This window comes from Protomyctophum parallelum (genome assembly GCF_964188405.1).
Source record: "Protomyctophum parallelum genome assembly, chromosome: 16".
NCBI lineage: Eukaryota > Metazoa > Chordata > Actinopteri > Myctophiformes > Myctophidae > Protomyctophum > Protomyctophum parallelum.
Genome location: NC_139711.1, coordinates 24,348,830 through 24,366,966, shown reverse-complemented (window position 1 = coordinate 24,366,966; position 18,137 = coordinate 24,348,830). Strand labels below are relative to the sequence as shown.

Below are 18,137 nucleotides of genomic sequence, written 5' to 3'. Positions count from 1 at the left end.
TTTGGTACTTAAATTCATTTTGACGCCAATACTTTTGTACTTTCACTTTAGTAAATTCTTGTACTTGTACTAATATTTCTGTGTAGTATTGATACTTTTACTTATGTCAAAAATGTGAGTACTTCATCCATCACTGGTCGTTGGAACATGGAACTCTTCGGGAAGCGCATGGTTCAGCAAACACTGTATTAATGTGACTGTCTCTACCAATAAAGGACATGCTTTCTCTTTATTTCTTTCCATCCCCTAGTCGGGGAAAATAAATCATCAAATTATGCTAAATATCTGTTTTGAAACTCGGTTTCAAGGGTTGAATAAAGCTAAGCTGGCATCTAGTTCTGCAGTCTGCAGTTTCCTATCATATTACCTGCGTTTTCACATGTAACTCTATTCCATTGCGGTCAGCTTTTAACCCCACATTTTTCATCTCATTATTCCTCTATCTCTGTGCCATGTTATATACAATACAGTATAATTCTCAAACCTTTTCATGTCAAGGACCCCCAAAATTATGTATTTTGCTGTGGACCCTCCATCTCAAACATTTGTTTTTGCCAGGGACCTCCAGAAGCAAACAAATATAGATCTACAAGCTCTTTGAGAACCACTGTTGAAACAAACAGCAAAAACCTGTGATCTAGTCGGTCCTGATCATTGCTGTAAAAAGTGACTGGATCACAGCATGTAAAAAACGTGCACTGAATGTCAGAATGTCCTTGAAGTATTCCTACTGCTCTTGCATGCATGAATGCATGAATGAATGAATGAATGATTTTATTTTTGTGCCTCAAACACAACCCATCCCTTACTGTATTTTCACCAGTGAATGCTATATTTAACTGTTATGCATGGAGCGGTTCCCATAGCAGTAATAGACTTGCATACTGTAAGTTGCATTATAGCATATACATTTTACTGAAAAGATAAAGGGCTCTGATTCCATTTTAGTGTTGATCATCATTGCTTGAAACAATATACTGTACCAACATTAAAATCTACAATACATTATACAATTGATTATCTTTTCATCATGAATCAACAAATGAGATGGACACAAAGACATCAACCTATAAAACTTGTATTAAATATCTTGTTTTCAAAGAGAACACACACACACACACGCACACACGCACACACACAGAAGAAACTTGTGTTCGCAATGACTACTGCGTTAGTAGGCTGTACTTCTGGTAGCGTTCACCGCGATGGACGTCCAGGTAGGGATGCCAGTCGTCAGACGGAGAGCACAAAAACTTCAGCCGCTGTGGGAGCATGGAGATCAAAGGTCAGGGAACACTGGCACACATATCTCAGAAATAGCAGACCTACAAGTGCGGCACGAAGTGATACGCTATCAGCTAGTATGTCTGCTATTTGTGAATAGCCAAAGTATAAAATATGGTTAAAGTGGTTAAAATGATTGTGACGCTATATTAAACACATTTTGCTGGGGACCCCTGGTACGCCCCCAAGGACCCCATGGGGGTCCCCAGACATCCACTTTGAGAACCACTGCAGTACATCCCTTTTGTATCATTTAATTTTGCACAGAAACAATCACCAACGACACAACTCACCTTCCACAGGCTGCCCTCTGCTTTGAGCAGTTTATAGACGGCGACGATGGGAATCCAGATGATGCAGAACAGAGCCATGCACCAGCCTAGCGCCAGGCCCCAGGCTGGGAACTCCACGTCTCCATAGGTAGGAGGAACGAACGGTGACAGAGACCAAATCAGGATGGCCTGTGGACAGATCAGAAAAAAGAGAGCAGCATTAACAGACAGATGTCATGCTAAAGACCATCATGCTCTTAGAGACTCGGGACCTGGTACTTAAGACACGCAAAATACAGCCCTCGGTCTTTGCTTCAATCCCTGAGGACCTCCGTCAGGAAGGACAAATTGTGCTACAGTACAATGACACTTAAATAAGGGATAATGCACTATGATAAGTTATTTTGTGGTGCTGTGGTATAATAGAATGTAACTAAAAACATTGGGTGGAAACCTCATAATATGAGGTTTCCACCCAATGTTTTGGACATATGTCCAAAACCTCTTATGTCCAAAAATCTAAAGATGTACAGATGCTTTTGTGTGACGCTGTAGTAGTAGGGCACAAATACAAAAGGTTTTGCCAGACAACGACACGGTAATATAAAGGGACTAGAGACATACTATATGTACTCTACTCACCAGGATGATGCCGGGGGTGATGACAAACCAGCAAGCTCTCCACCACAGCCAGAACCAGAAGCTCTTCTTCCCTATCATCATTTCTATGTCTTCAATCAAACGGTTACCACCTGGACAGCATAACGCACGCACGGACGCACGCACACACACACGCAAACACACACAAACACACACTGAGTGCAACCTCCACTCACACCTTTTTTATTATACATCTCTTCAACCTCTGTTCACATGTACAGTACCATATATGTAGAAGAAGCCAATGATCTCCAAGAGGCCAGCCACTAGAAGAACCCAGGTAGCAATAAAACTGTCCATGATCGTCACCCAGTATATTCCTGCCTGTCACACGCACACGCACACACAAGGTAAAGAGCACAATGTATATGGTATTGGGTAAAATGACAATATATGGGGGGGGACATAAAATGGCACTTATAAACGGACTAACCCTTGTGACACATGGCAGGCCGAGAAAGAAGAGAACAGTACAGGTCACCACAGTCACTAGGGGGCGCCTGGATCTGAAGAATTCCGGGTAGGCATCTTGCAGGCAGGTTCCGATGACCTCTGACGACAGGAAGCAATTCATAATGACTCTAGTCAACTGTTTCCACAGAGTTATATAAACCTAGAGAGCGGACAGCTGCTCCCCAGCTATTCATTTCAATGGAAGTTGCTCACTGGTGTTTGAAGCACCCGGAAGGAGTCTCCTGGAGAGATCACATTTATTGTTTGGGTCTCAAGCTAATGTTTGGGACCCACTGCTCTTCTCTACACACTAAAGACAAGGATGGATCAATGACGTCTGATGGCTGAAGTTCCAGCTGACGTCATGCATTGGCCAAATGTGAAACTCACCAATCCCGGCAAACTGGGAGTCCAGACCGAGAGTCAACAGCATGAAGAAGAAGAGAAAGGACCACAGGGGAGAGATGGGTAAATGGACCAGAGCCTCTGGTACGGCAATGAATGTCAGACCAAATCCTGCACACAAATACAGCTGGAATGAGGACATAATTTTAACCCATTAAGACCTGAGGCCAATTCTACAAAACGCATTCGAAATTAGTATAGTTCTCTAAATGTTTTCATGCCAAGGACTCCCAAAACTATATGTATTTGGCTGCGTGTTTGGAAGTGTTTTTGTGCCAGGGACCCGCCAGAAGACAAGATTTCATTCCCCCCCCCCCCCCCCCCCCTATACTTTATTCACTCACCTGCTTGGGCAACCTCAGAAACATGCTTCCCAGAGACGTGAGCCATGTGGCCCAAAATAGAAAAGATGGCAAAGCCTGCAAACACACTGGTTCCTTGGAGGAGATGAAACACAAAAACAATCGGGCGTTATTATGATCATATCGATCATATCAACCAACATCCTTTACTGACACAATGACCACCTTGGATAACTTGTAATGATCTGCTACATTCTATTGGCTATTTCATACCTCCTTGAGGAAGACCATTTTGGGAGGCTGCAGATGGTAGCCTTGTCGTAGTGCAGGGGTCTTCAACAGGGGGCCTGGGACCCCTAGGGGGTCCTCAGAGTTACTACAGGGAGGCCACCAAATCTTTGTGAGATACCGGTAGTCACTTTTTTTCTTTTTACATTAACCACTTGAAAAAAGAGAATTGATGTACGGCGAAAAAAGGATCACGTTTACTTTAGTATTGAGTGTCTATAAGTGGATAAATGTGAAAATGCACATTAAAAGAACATTAATTTACACTGATGCTGTCCAACAAGTCTATGAAGCAGTCAACGGAAACAATGCAAAAGTTTAATCTGCTACACAGTTTGGTACAGTGGGCCAGTGGGGACCCTTGTGTCATCTCTCTCTCAGCTAAGGGGTCTTTGGCCTGAAAAACATTGAAGACCCCTGCCGTAGCATAGCATACTGTAGTACCCCTACTTCCCTCAGCCATGGTGGACAGCATATTCCACATACTGCCCATATTGCTACATAGGCATGCTCTTTATTAGTATAGTCATATAGTACTTGCCACAGTTGGTGAGGGTTACAACCAGAGTGTCCTGAAACACGTTGTTATGGAACTTATTGTAGGAGGACAGGGCTGTGATTCCACCCCATGCAATGGACAGAGAGTAGAAGATCTGGGTCGCTGCATCTTTCCACACCTTCAATACAATAGAGCAAATAGATAGCAGTTTTAAACGCTATTTTCATGGTGACAACTTTTGAACAAGGCTATTTGCAGCCCTATATCACCTCTGCTTCACCAAGTTTTGTCATGTTGGACTGAGAACCAATGTAGTACTCGATCCCATCTCTGGCGCCCTCTAGTGCCACGCCTCTGATCAGCAGGATGAGCAGCACCACATAAGGAAACGTGGCTGTGAAGTACACCACCTGGTGGTGGAGAGGAGAAGCACATGTATATACAGTGAAGTGATGGACGTTCTCTCAGCAAGGACTAGCACAGAGGTTCCAAACGCACTTTGCACTGCCTGGCAGATTTAAGAGAAATGTGCAAAAGCCTGCAACGTTATTGACCTACATACATTTTTTTATATACATTTTCAGATTTCCAGCACAAGGAAGGTATACTTGCAATGAGCAAATGAATAAACTCAGCAGCTCAGCAGCACATGGTTATCCACCTGTATTCACTCCACACGTCAAACACAGCATGCGTATTTCTCAGATAGATAGCAGATGAGCTGTATACTTTGCCTGATGACTTGATGCCTTTGAAGAGGCTTGCTGCGATCAGGATCCAACCCAGTAGCAGACAGAGGGCCAGGTGCCAGACTATGGGCCCGGTGTCATCAAGACCACTGGATCGTTGCAGGGTTACGCGACTTAGGTGAGTGAGAGAGAGAGAGAGACTTAACTGTTATTGTCATAAAGGGTCCTTAGTCAGTCAGTGTTCATTTAAAGAGCTGTAAACAGGCCCTGTTTTGGGCATTTCCTGAGGGGAGCAGTTTTTCTGGGAGCAGGTAAACATCTTGACTGATGACACTATGGTGACTTTCACTGACGTTTGATGACATTGTCATCAGAGTCTGGATGTCATAATAACTACACCAGTCTTCTATGGCTCTATGCACCCTCATCAAAACTACAGCTTATTTTGCATGACTTTGAAAGCAATTTTTATGTACTTAAGACTGGAGGTAGGGGTCCATTTGGTTATATTTGTATACTCCCAGAATTACAAATGGACAAATTGACAATACTCAGCGAATATATAGGCGTACTGTCTATCTTTCTTGCATGTAATGGGGTTAGGGTTATTTCTTACTCCCAGTATTGCTCGCTGGGACTCTGAGCTGGAATGCTGCCAATGCTCTCTGCTGGACAGGTGCTATTTTCCAGAGTGCCGTTGGTCACTGGCTGACCAGTTATATGGCACACATCTAAAAAAAAAAAAAAGGAAAAAAAAAAAGAATAGAAAAAAGGCGATCAACAGCAAGGTTACAGCAGATTCTGATCAAGTACACACAACAAAAACACAAAGGCATTAATTTAAAACGTTCTTGTGAAGGCATAATTTCTGCAGTAAATATTGGACCGTGCTAGAATAATTGTAAACCTGAAAGTTTGTTGTCAAAGCTGCAACCTACTGTAAATGTTTTATACCCGGCCTTCTAACCTGTTAAAACCGTGGAGCATGTGTGATTTTAGATTCTAGCTATAGATATGAATCAATCAATATCGGACCCAGGGGTCCCAGAGGTCCATTAAAACAGACATTTAAAAAAAAGTTGATATGTTGATATCAGTGTTGAACACTATCTATATCAACAGACAGGGTTGATATAGATATAGCAACATATATTTTTCAGAAAACTCTAGCAGACAAGCTCACAGCGAGTCATTTCAGCTCGTAATGGGTTCTAAATGATGAGTTGAGTCGAACCTATAGGTGCGGTACCGCAGAAGGCATCAGCCCAGGAGCTGAAGCACTCACTCCACGGAAGAGGATACTGGAATGAAGCAAACATGTAGTACAGGCTGTAGGCTATGATCACGTTGTAATAAATGGACACTAGTGCGGTCACCAGAACCTCGGCAACTCCAACACCTAGAGCAGAGAAATAAGTGGTTAGTGTGTGTGTGTGTGTGTGTGTGTGTGTGTGTGAGAGAGTGTGTGTGCACGCCCACCTTGGAATAATGGCACTGCACTCCAGATGTTGATGGGGCCTTGACTGCAGAACTGTCCAATGGCACTCTCCAGGAAGTATAGAGGAATACCAGCCACCACCAACATCACAGTATAGGGGATGAGAAAGGCACCTGCCAGTCACAATGAGGTTTGAAAGGGGTGCAGGGAACAAATTAGGTTCAGGTTCCTACAAAAAGAAAAAATATATATCTTATAGACAGATTCCGTAGCGGGTCTCATGGTCGCAGCCTACATATTTCCTGTAGGCGGTCGACATAGCTGCGGGAGTAAAACCCTCACCAGGCGCACCTCTTCCACTACAGTGAACGGCAGAGTGACTGATGTTAGTTTGCCTCAAACTTTACTCCTTTACCTGCTTTTTTACTAACACTAACATTACAAAGATGCCCAGAACATCGAGATGAACCTGTGTAGTTTATGGCTGCTCCAACAGTAGTGGCAACATAAAAAAAAAAAAAAAAACGGAATGTCAAAATATCCACCGTGGTGGCTGAGACCAGAGCCATTGAGTAATGGTTGAGACAAAGCAGTGAAGGGTCCTGAAAGATACATAATTTCAGTCTTACCCAATCTTTCTGTTTTATGAACACAAGGCTGCTGTATTTTATACCTCATACTAAGCATTTAAAGTATGAGGTATAAAGTGCAGCAGCCTTGTGTTAATAAAACAGAAATATTGGGTATTGGGTAAGACTTGCGTTATGTATCTTTCACTGCTTTGTCTCAAACATTACTCAATGGCTCTGGTCTCCGCCACCGCGGTGGATATTAGACATTCCGTTTTTTTTATTTTTTATGTTGCCACTACTGTTGGAGCAGCCATAACTACACAGGTTCATCTCGATGTTCTGGGCATCTTTGTAATGTTAGTGTTAGTAAAAAAGCAGGTAAAGGAGTAAAGTTTGAGGCAAACTAACATCAGTCACTCTGCCGTTCACTGTAGTGGAAGAGGTGCGCCTGGTGAGGGTTTTACCCCCGCAGCTACGTCGAGTCCGCCTACAGGAAATACGTAGGCTGCGACCATGAGACCCGCTACGGAATCGGTCTATACCTAAGCCTTACCCTAACCCTAAGGTAGGTAAGTAGGGAACATAGAACAAATAAGGATGAACACTCACCCCCGCCATTCTTGTAAGCCAGATAGGGGAAACGCCAGACGTTGCCAATGCCAACGGCATATCCTATCATAGAGAGAATGTACTCCCTTTTATTCGTCCAGTTTTCACGTTGTTTATCGTCATCCTTATGGTCAACATGGGGGTCCTGAGGGAATGGGTGACCCATATGTTTAAGTTCAGAGTATTGAAATGCATGTTATGCTTGTCACTAAGTGACTAGGAATCTACAAGTCTTGTAGATTCCTAGTCACATAGAAGTTGCACATTCTGCTGTGCATGACTCTTTATTAAAGAGACTCTTTAGAGTCAGCATCTGCACAGGAACATCTGTTATAGGGGGGAGCAGCCTGTGGAAGCTTGCTGTGTAGTTATAATAAGAATCTTTATTTTCCCCAAAGGGATATTAGTCTCCACAGTCTGTTCAAAAACAATAACAACAGACCCGTCTGAAGTGAGTGGTACTGTACTGTACTGGCCCTCCTCCCTGGCCTGTGTGTGTCTGTCTGTGTGTTAGGCTGTGCAACAGTGACACTTGCGGGTGAACAAACGCTATAACGCTTTTTTCGTGCTTGGACAGACAGACAGACAGACCCAGGGACACACATAGCTGTCTATAGGAGTAGTTGCACAACTCAAAAATGAGACAAATAACCAAATAGCACAAAACATCATACGACACAACACCAAGACACTGTATGAATGAAGTCTCCACTACACACAGAAAACCATCCCTTCACCCAGATGGCATGAGTTTGAAGTAGCGATACTAGGGGATGATCTGTGTCATTTGATATTGAAACTAAGCGCTTTATTGTTCTTATCAGAGAGTACGTGTATAGTTGGCTGATTGGTGCCTGGAGATCTGATTGAGGGGTGCCTGTTAATCCTGTCAGTTAGCTGATTGATTAGAACATGGGATGCATTATGTGTGGATTGCAGGCAGGCCAAACACCTCAGTAACACACCTGATGGGGATTAAACAATTATCCACCAGCAGTGTGAGAAAGAAAACAAAAACAATCGGGTCTTCAGTGAGTCAAATCACTTCAAACTGGAAAGGGGTGCAGAGTGGAGCCGGGGTGTGGTGCATGTGATGACATTATGTTTTGGCATTATGTGCACTTTGCCGTTGTTGGGCAGAAATCTCCATATTCAAACTTTTTGTGTTTTTATCATAAATCAACGCCCGGCTTACTTGATCATACTACAGCGCCACATAAAAGCATCAAAAGTAGTAGATCTACAAGCTTGAATTACGCAGCATGTAGATTTTTTCTACATTTGAATTCGGTCCTGAAAAACGTTGGACATAATGATGTTTCCACCCGGCAGAGACGACTTGCATGAAAAGACACAGGGCAATGGGGGTGAAGGCTTAAGGGTGTTGGTTATTGGTTAATGCATTGTGTGAATGTTTTATACCAGACTGGGAACAGGAACTGGGAATTTAAAAGTCTTGTAAAATGGTAGCCACCCTAAGAATGATGTGAAGAATAATGGGTGTAGTGTTCTCAAGCAGTGTATGGGACTGTCAATTAACACCAAGCTAAACCACAGCCAATGAAGACAGAATCAAGGTTGGAATTGACAGTTTACTTGCATACTTCTTTGATGACTTGATGGTAACAACTGTAAAATAATAAAACAATACAAACATTCAGTGTCTGTTCTAAATTGACAGCATTGCACACCCAGGCAATTAGCAAAATCACTGTGGCTAAACCACATACACACTGCAGTGTAATTAGCAAGATGAAATACACATGCACTGCTCTGCAGACAGCAGCAAACATTGTTTAGAATTCCAAACTTCCAAATAAACATTCACAAAACATATCACAGAAAGTTACAATAACTGGATTCACCAGCACAACTTACGACATTGCATCTAAAATGCTCCCAAGCCAAGCCAAGCTCTGAGCAGGTCTGCCTTCTCTATGCTGGTGCTAACAGGAAGTGACTCATTAAATAGAGTTTTCAAAATAAAAGTAGTGGTACACATCTTCACAATAGTATTCACAGTAAGTATTCACAAACTTTTCTACTCTAAACAGAAATACAACATGTTGAATAGAATTGCCTTAAAGGCAAGACAATGGGATTCCAACGGCAGCAATTCCTAACGGCAGCACATGCACAATTGCATTTGAGATGAATAAACATATAAGTATATTCTGATCCCTCCCCGAAAAGGCCTATCTGCCCTGACCCCTTATTCATGATTTATACATTATGGATAATTAGTTTGGACTTATATGTTTATTTGTCTCAACTGCTATGGTCTGCGTTAGCAAACTTTCATCGAAGGTGAAAATCACCTTTCACCTTTTTGGACCATAACAAACTCATACTGTAGTACAGTAGTTGTAATGCATCACTTTACAACAGATATCAGTGCGATATCAATTGTATCAGTAATAATACAGCCATTCTTTCACTTCTTGAGGATGAGTACAACAGGAACACGGCATACACTTAGGAATCATTACAAATTCTATTGCGCAATTCCTAATTCTTCGGATCACTTTTACTTTATTTGTTTATTTAGACGGGACACTGCCCGTAATTATGGACATTACATCTGAATGCAACATAAATACACTGGATTTAGCAAAGACGCTAATTTACATCTGCAGTCCCCAGGGGACTCCCCACACAAAACATAAAAACAAAACAGACCACAAGACAGTGGAATACATTACATTAGGAAACAATGCAAAAAAAATCTATTCTATACTATATAGGCCTACTACTATATCGTTTAGCAGCATTTTTATAGGGCAATATAGATTTGTAACTAAGGTAACTTGTACATGAAGTGCAGTATTGCTTTCAAGTTACGCTGTCAAAGTGCACTATACTATTAGACATGTACATGTTCACAGGTTTGTTGAGTAAACATTTTTTTAGATTGAACTTAAAGGCCTGAGAATGAACGGAAATGAAAACATGAATGAGCAAGGAGGTTACGTCCATAATTTCGTTATCCTTAACAGGTGGGCCATAAATACTGTAGTTGGCAATGGCGGGCCATATAAAATCTGCCCTCATTTCCACGATTGGCCCCAGGCTGGACTTTGGAAATGTTTAGTATTTGTGAGATTAGCCAAGGCCTCACAAACACAGTTGTGCATGCATGCGTTTACAACTCTCTGTGTGTGTGTGTGTGTGTGTGTGTGTGTGTGTGTGTGTGTGTGTGTGTGTGTGTGTGTGTGTGTGTGTGTGTGTGTGTGTGTGTGTGTGCGTGCGTGCACGTGTGCGTGCACGCGTGTGCATGCGTGCACATGCTTTCGGCCTGCCAGAGATTAGAGATAGCAAAGTCTCATATGACTTATACTTAAAAGACAAAGCTGCAATCTGTACATGTTATGTCCTAGCCAAGATTGGAGTCCCCAAACTTCTACCACTCAGAATCCCAATTTGTACCTACTTTTAGAGCATATCCGTGGTCAGCATATGGGCATATACCAATAGATGCCAAGCCAAAACAATGATAACACATTCTTCTAAACACACCTGATTGATTACAGAACAGGCACACCTTAGCGCACAGCCGCGGACAGAAGAAGCTGACGCCCGACGTCATTCCGGCTTTTTAGACAGCTGGTGTATGGAAAAGAAGCTCCACCCCCGCGGCTGACTGACGCGGAGGAGAGTGTTTCCGGGAATCTGTCCGAACAGATGCAACACTTTGATTGGCTCAGACAACAAAGTGTTGTTGCATTTAGGCCTATGTTTATGATAAAATGGGTTATTCTCTTAAAATAATTAACATATAAGCCTAATGATTATCAATAAATGAAAATGAATACATTTCGTACGGCAACTGCGATTCCTCTCCTACCGCAATGCGCTGATAGAAGGAGATCTTTTTGTTTTGTCAAGGTGATGCAAGATGCATGTAGGAGTAGGCCTAGCACTACATCATCAAACCTGAAAACATATGCACGTGCAATATAAAATATGAATATTATCCATATTATCCAGCAATATGAAAACAGTGCACATAGCATAGCACACAGCATTAAAAAATTAACACAGTAATACATGTCATCAACAAATACAAAACACTGTACAATCCAATGACAGAGAGGACACCGCAGTGATTGACACCTTTCGATGGAAATTTACATTTTAAATAGGATTGTGTTAGCTATTAATGGGTTTTCCTGTTTCATTACATTTTATTGTGCAATTAAGACCATAATGGCTGTATATATGCATGTAACGTTTAGCTACAGTACAGTGCCTTAAGACATTAACATCTCTGTCGGGTTCAAACCTCATATGTCCATAAAAACTTTACTTTTCAGTATTCATATTAAAAAATAGTAAAAGTGGCATATCTGCAAGCTCAAATTGTGTCGTTTTGCACCATGTTTCGAGCTTGCAGATCTGCTACTTTTGAGTGACACTGTAGTAGGCTATAGGCCTAATGAGCCTCCACTAATTTACGAAAAAAAAAACCCACAAAAAGTTACAATAAGGAGATAAGGGGTTTCTGCCTGACAGCAATCTAATTGTTTTTGTCTTACCTGCTCAACAACGGCAGAATTCCTGATAATTGTTACGGTCCGAGACATGTGTTATGTTTTCTATAGTGTTCCTTTTAGTTGGTGTTTTACTTTTCTGTTGTTTCCCTTGTGTGCTTTTATTTTGTAGTATTGTTCCTTGTGTTTCCTGTCTGCCTTGTTTGTTGTCACCTGACTTGACTCACCTCCCTGTATTAGTGTAACCCTAGTCACCTGTGTTCTGTTTGCCTGTTAGCCTATCCTAGTGTTGATTGTCAGTTGTGTTCACCTGTGACCTGTTTTTCCCTGCCTTTATATACTCCCCATGTCTTTCAGTTCCTTTGTCAGATCATTATTGTAGTCAGCAGTGTTCTGTATGTTCCTGACTTTTGGTAATAAACTGGTTGCATTTGAGCTCCTCTGTCTCGACTTGACTGTCTGCGTTTGGGTCCTAACTCTCCTGCCTCGTACTGTGACAGATCATAACGTCTGTAAATATCTTCATTTTGTTGTGATAGCATCAAGTTGCTCAGGTAGGTTTATGTATAGGGATTGTCCCAGAAGACAACTGAATGACTTTCTCGTACCGAGCCAACCTCCTGGGCCTGGCTGCTCCATTTAGCGTTTCGGCTAAAGATGGGTGGGTGTGTATTGGCTTGCAGGCCCTGATCAGCCTGAATGAAAATGAATGTCAATTTGTTTTCCAATGATTTTATAGTAGCCTATTGGCCTACTGTACATATTCTGAGGATAATTAATACCCAAACTTTATAAGCTCTTGTGATATATGATATTCTTTTCAGAATTTCATGCATTTATTTATTTAGAGGCACACACGGAAGTAGAAACCTTAAGTTGTTCACCTAGAATCTCATAGGTAAACATTTGGTGACCATGACCGGTGTTGCGACCTTAAGATAATGATTTTAGTGTTTCTTTGGAGCTGGGAAGAGGGGAGTCGTAAACCCCAACCCCCCTAGCACACACACACACACACACACACACACACACACACACACACACACACACACACACACACACACACACTTTAGTTACAAATCTGTATTGCCCTATAACAATGCTGCAAAACCGTATATATGCACTTTGTACTTTGTATGTTTTATGCTTTGTTTCCAAGTGTAATATGTGCTTCACTGTCTAGTCTACAGTACCTGTTTTGTGTGGACTGCGGATGTAAACTTGTAAACTATGTAATGGCCATTAATATGCAATGTCCCGTCGAAATAAACAAAGTAAAAGTACACACACATACGTTGTGATAAATGTGCAGCATTATGAGGCTTATATGTTTTCAATCCCTTATGTGATTTGGCTTGAAATGACTATCTTGCACACTATTATCTTGCATTGTTCAGATGTAATAATTTGTAATTTGTAATTTGTTCATTGGATGATGTTGTACTGTAAAATAGTTCATTCCTACAGTATAGGCTATTGCATTATCGTTGCCGTTTGGGCCTTGTCCATCCATCCATCTTCAACCGCTTATCCGTAGTCTGGTCCATGAAAATCACAAACAGGATAGGTGACAATGTGCAGCCCTGGCGGAGGCCAATCCCCACCGGAAACGAAACCAACTACTCCCGAGCACACGAACAGCTCTAGCTTTTGGCCCTCAACAAGGTCCCCCTCACCCCATACTCCAGCAGCACTTCCCACAAACCCTCCCCTGTATCTCAAAATATTTATATTTTAACTGCAATACAAATAAAAGTTAGGGTTAGGGTCTTGTCTTGCAATACACTTATCTTTTAGCAGCAGTGTCCATAATGTGCAGAATGCAGATACAATATCTTTTAGCAACATTGTCAATAATAGGCACCTAGGCAGCGTGTTGAGGGTTCGAATCCCAATCCTGGAGCCGGTGGTCAACCGTTGCTGCATGCTGCATGTCACTCCCCATCTTTCTCCCCATTTCCTGCCAGTCTACTGTCCTATAGGCCTACATAAATTCCCCAAAACTAATCATATTTATTTTGTAATAATGGGCAGATACAATATCTTATGCTTTAGCAGCAGTGCCAAAAAGTGCACAACAAGAAAATGCATTCTCGTTTGAAGTAATTTCCATGGGGAGAGAGCTAGCCAGACGGCTGCTTGTCATTCTCCGTGAGTCTGAGCCCTAAGTTCCAGTCCAGCAAACCCAATTCGGATACCATGACATTTTACATTTTAGTATTTTTTTTCCTTCAGACACAAGGTTGTCACAGAAAAGGCGTTTAACCAGTGTTGGTTCTCAGTAAGTGTAATAAGTTACTCTTTAAGGATTTACTCCTTTAAAAAGTATAGTGTTAAAATTAACATTCCAGATTCAGGGCTCAATTTGGATACTTTCAGAGTTACATTTCAGTGTTAAACTAGGAAAAGTGCCCCTCGGGGCACAGGTCTCCACCAGGGCAGGTGAGGTTGTGGCCTCCTGGTGGCGCTATAATAAGCCAATGTGAAAAGGGTGTCATTTCTTCTTATGCCTTGGATGGCAATTGGATGATTTGAAGCATTTTGTTCCAAAAATGTGTTTTGCAAAAAAAGGGTGGGATATATTCCTCAGCCTAGTTCATGATTTGAGGCTTTTTGTTCAAAACGGTCCAATCCTGCAAATTTTGAAAGCCAATATTAGCCAATCAGAATGGAATATGAAATATCGGACAGATCTGTCTTGAGCATAATTATGACTATAGAGATACTGTGTAACGATTTGCCGGATGTTTGGACAAAATATGGAGGAGTAATATAAAAAAAATGTTTTACAAAAGTCGGCCTCCTGGTGGCGCTATAACAGGCCATTCTGGAAAGTTTGGGGCAGAGGTTCATAGTTGGCATCTAGGGAGTGTGTGTGCAAAGTTTGGCATTGACCAGATTAACGGCGGATGGACGGACGGACGGACACACGGACGGACGGACGGACGGATGGATGGAGTGCAAAACATACTCTCTCCCCATGCCTTCGGCCAAAGTCAGATGACTTTGGAGATCTTCTACCTCTGTGCGGCAGGAAGAGAGCGGCAGAGAGAGAAGAGCCCCCCGGATCGACAGCAGGAGTACGCCATCGCTTTGACGCAGCACATGGCCGATGCATACAGTTCCATGAGGTCGGCCATGGGGGAGTCGCCAGTGTGCCACTGCCTCGGGATCTAGTCGATATCTCCCACGACAATGCCTGTACCGACTTAGGCAAAATAATCAATCTAATCGATTATAAAATAGAGAATTAATTTAAATTAAAAAGGAAAAAAGTCCTTTTAAAAACGTTTTGCATATCTAAAATGTTATAATCTTGTAGAATTGTGGTCCATCCCTGTAATGCTATGTGAGGGACTATGTATTCCCTCACTGATAAGATTTTCAAAGTCTACCTATGTCTAAACTGTAGTGAAAATAATCATTTTACTCTGCGAAACAAAGGTTTTTTTGGTGTTGAGTTGAGAGCCTATATATATTGTCAGCAGACCGGTCTGCTGAAAGATTAAGGAACTCTCACATTTAGCTCTAAACTTTACATTTACCAAAACACATGAAACTGTGAATACTGCGTACCGCCAATACCATCATACTGTCATTTGCACCTATAGGATCCAACGCACCACAACAAGCCAGCCAGCTTGTGGCTCCCTTTTAATCAGTCAGCCAGGTGTCACAGCTGTCCTGAATATGGGTGATTGGGGAGTCACATCACATGACTTGGAAAGGTCAACTCACGATCGACACACTGATATGAAAATGTCTCTATTGTATACAGTAATAAAATGTCCTTGTATTTGGTTGAGCGAAGAAATGTTGAGCAGCAAAAATAGTTGATCAAGGTACAAGCTTGCATTGTGTCACGTGGGACCTTTCGATGAGCTATTGTCATGCCTTTGCTAAAAGTTCTGCTTTAGAAATTCCCTCCAACATTCTCTGCACGTATCTGGTATATGGTAATTTCAGTTTGCTCTCCACCAGCATTGGAAAAGGGCTAGTTCCCTCTCTGTGGGTTAATCTGGTCCCAGCTGATGTTGACAGGCTGACAGCTCATATCATCAAAGGTTTTTGACAGGTTGTTCCTCCGGTGGGGAACAGCTAGTTACCTGCAGGAACAGCTCTGCCCTGGGCAGATCTCTCATCTCCACACTGCTCTGTATCCCTGCAGGCTACCTAGTAACCTTTGTCACTTGTCAAGAAACGAGGATTGAACGGGTCGCTGTAGCAATTTGATGGATAATGGATGAGCAGCATACATGTATACCGTATCCAGGCAAATGGTCTTCGTTTATGTCTTGCTGTCACGGTCAAGTTTGTATTATAAATATGAACTCAGGAATACAAATGCATTTACACCTACTGTATACATGTACTATACCTCAGTGTTTCTCAAACAGTGGGTCGGGACCCATCTTTGGGTCATTTTCTTTCAAAAATTATCCTATAAATAAGGAAACCCCTGTCTGTCAGTCACAGTCCACAATCTGAACTTGCACACAGGCATTGACCATTAGCATATAGACACCATGAGAAAGTCTGTTTTTCACTTTCCCAGAATGTAGACCTACAGTAAGCTGTTTATTAATGGTTTTTTTTGTAGGCCTATACACTGGATATTCGGAATTCAGGCTAGACTTCGACCTGTCATCATGGTTACAGCCTCAGAGGCTATGACATTTCTATAGTGACTGGCTACACTAACTTGGCTTACTTACACGCCATATAGTGGTGGAATACTTGTGTCATACCTTTTTACGGCTACTTTCACCCGAGTACTCACATCCCCGGATATGGACTAGTTCAGAATAATTTAATAAAATAGAAAGAAAAAAAAAGATCAGATCTACTAATGTGTTTTCACTATTAAATATAGTGCTTAACAAGTGGTTAATTCATAATGGATTTGGGTCCCGGGCAACCGGTCCATTTATCTTCGGGGTCTTCTTGCTATGCATAAACTATCATTTTCCGCATACATTTTGATCAAAGACTTGGGGAATAGCATAATAATGAATGCCCCTACAGGAGTTTCAGCTCTAGTCTAATTCATTTATGTTGGCGGAATTAACAGCAGAGAGAAGGCTTTATAATTTGACACTGCAGAGCAGAGCAAGGTGGAAGTCGTGTAAACAAATGCATCCACTCCATTAAGGACCACCGGCTCCTCTGTCACAACACCATTCATTATCAGGTCGTAGAAGAAGATTAGAAGAGAGAAAACAGTCAAAGTCAAGAGCCAAAAGGAGACAGACTCCAATTATCCAATAGCTGTTCATCACAGTCAAAAAAGAACTAGGCTACATTTTTACTTTTATTCCTATTGTAGCTATATATTCAGGACCGGCGACCCATCAGTGTGAAGCTTTGCTCCCACACTCCCAGTAGGTCAAGGAAGAACCTCTATACGAAATGTTTCGAATCAGCCTCATGGTGGTGCTATAACATTTTGCTTCAGGTTTTGGCCTATAACTCTTGAACTGTAGATTAAAGCTTATATACATGTCCTTGTATGTGTTCATACTGTAGGGCTGGATAACAACTTCTTTCTGACCGTACGGAGATGATACCTCACAAGTATAATCGAACCCCCTCCCGCGCACTCAGATCAGCCAACGCAGGGAAGCTGGAAGTACCTTCACTAAAAACGCCGGGACAACACTCCACACGTCCCAAACTCTTCTCCCTTCTGGCTCCAAAACTATGAAATGCACTTCCCATCACAATCAGAACTGCAGCCTCACTCCCAATCTTCCGCCGTAGTCTTATAGGGGATTCACACTGAGACGGACTGAATCCGTTTCATTGGAACCGTTTCCGAATACGGTTGCCTGGTCCCCGATGGCCATGATTCACATTGCCCGAGATTCAACAGCGCACCCGGGTACACTTGCATAACACACTTTAATCCTCCTGATGACGGTGTGCTTGATGGCTGGCGCGCACGGACACTGACCATCAACGGTGCGACATTGTCTCAAATAAATCCAGACACACTGAATTGCATTGCCTCTTTGGCTTTTTGCCGTTATACTACTTCACTGGCAGCCTGCCTGCTATTCACTGTGTCAGTCAGTTCTGTGCTCCAGTGTATTAGTTTGCTATGGATTCTACTTTAGCATTATTATTATTTTGTTTTACTTTGGAAACTGTGCCAAGCAAAGCCCAAGAGCCACGTG

The 18,137-nt window shown here is 42.2% G+C and overlaps 1 protein-coding gene across 1 annotated transcript; it reads right to left on the bottom strand.

Moving 5' to 3' along the window:
- Positions 1 to 1,163: 1,163 nt before the first annotated feature.
- On the bottom strand, positions 1,164 to 12,054 carry LOC310873688 (sodium- and chloride-dependent neutral and basic amino acid transporter B(0+)-like; the record flags this gene model as incomplete). Its single annotated transcript, XM_083786237.1, has 15 exons — positions 1,164 to 1,262; positions 1,578 to 1,745; positions 2,199 to 2,308; positions 2,441 to 2,540; positions 2,650 to 2,768; positions 3,060 to 3,185; positions 3,419 to 3,504; positions 4,202 to 4,341; positions 4,433 to 4,573; positions 4,893 to 5,025; positions 5,469 to 5,583; positions 6,087 to 6,251; positions 6,332 to 6,463; positions 7,472 to 7,616; positions 12,007 to 12,054. The coding sequence occupies 15 exons, from the start codon at positions 12,052 to 12,054 to the stop codon at positions 1,164 to 1,166; spliced, it is 1,827 nt and encodes a 608-aa protein (XP_083642363.1).
- Between the last annotated feature and the right edge of the window lie 6,083 nt (positions 12,055 to 18,137).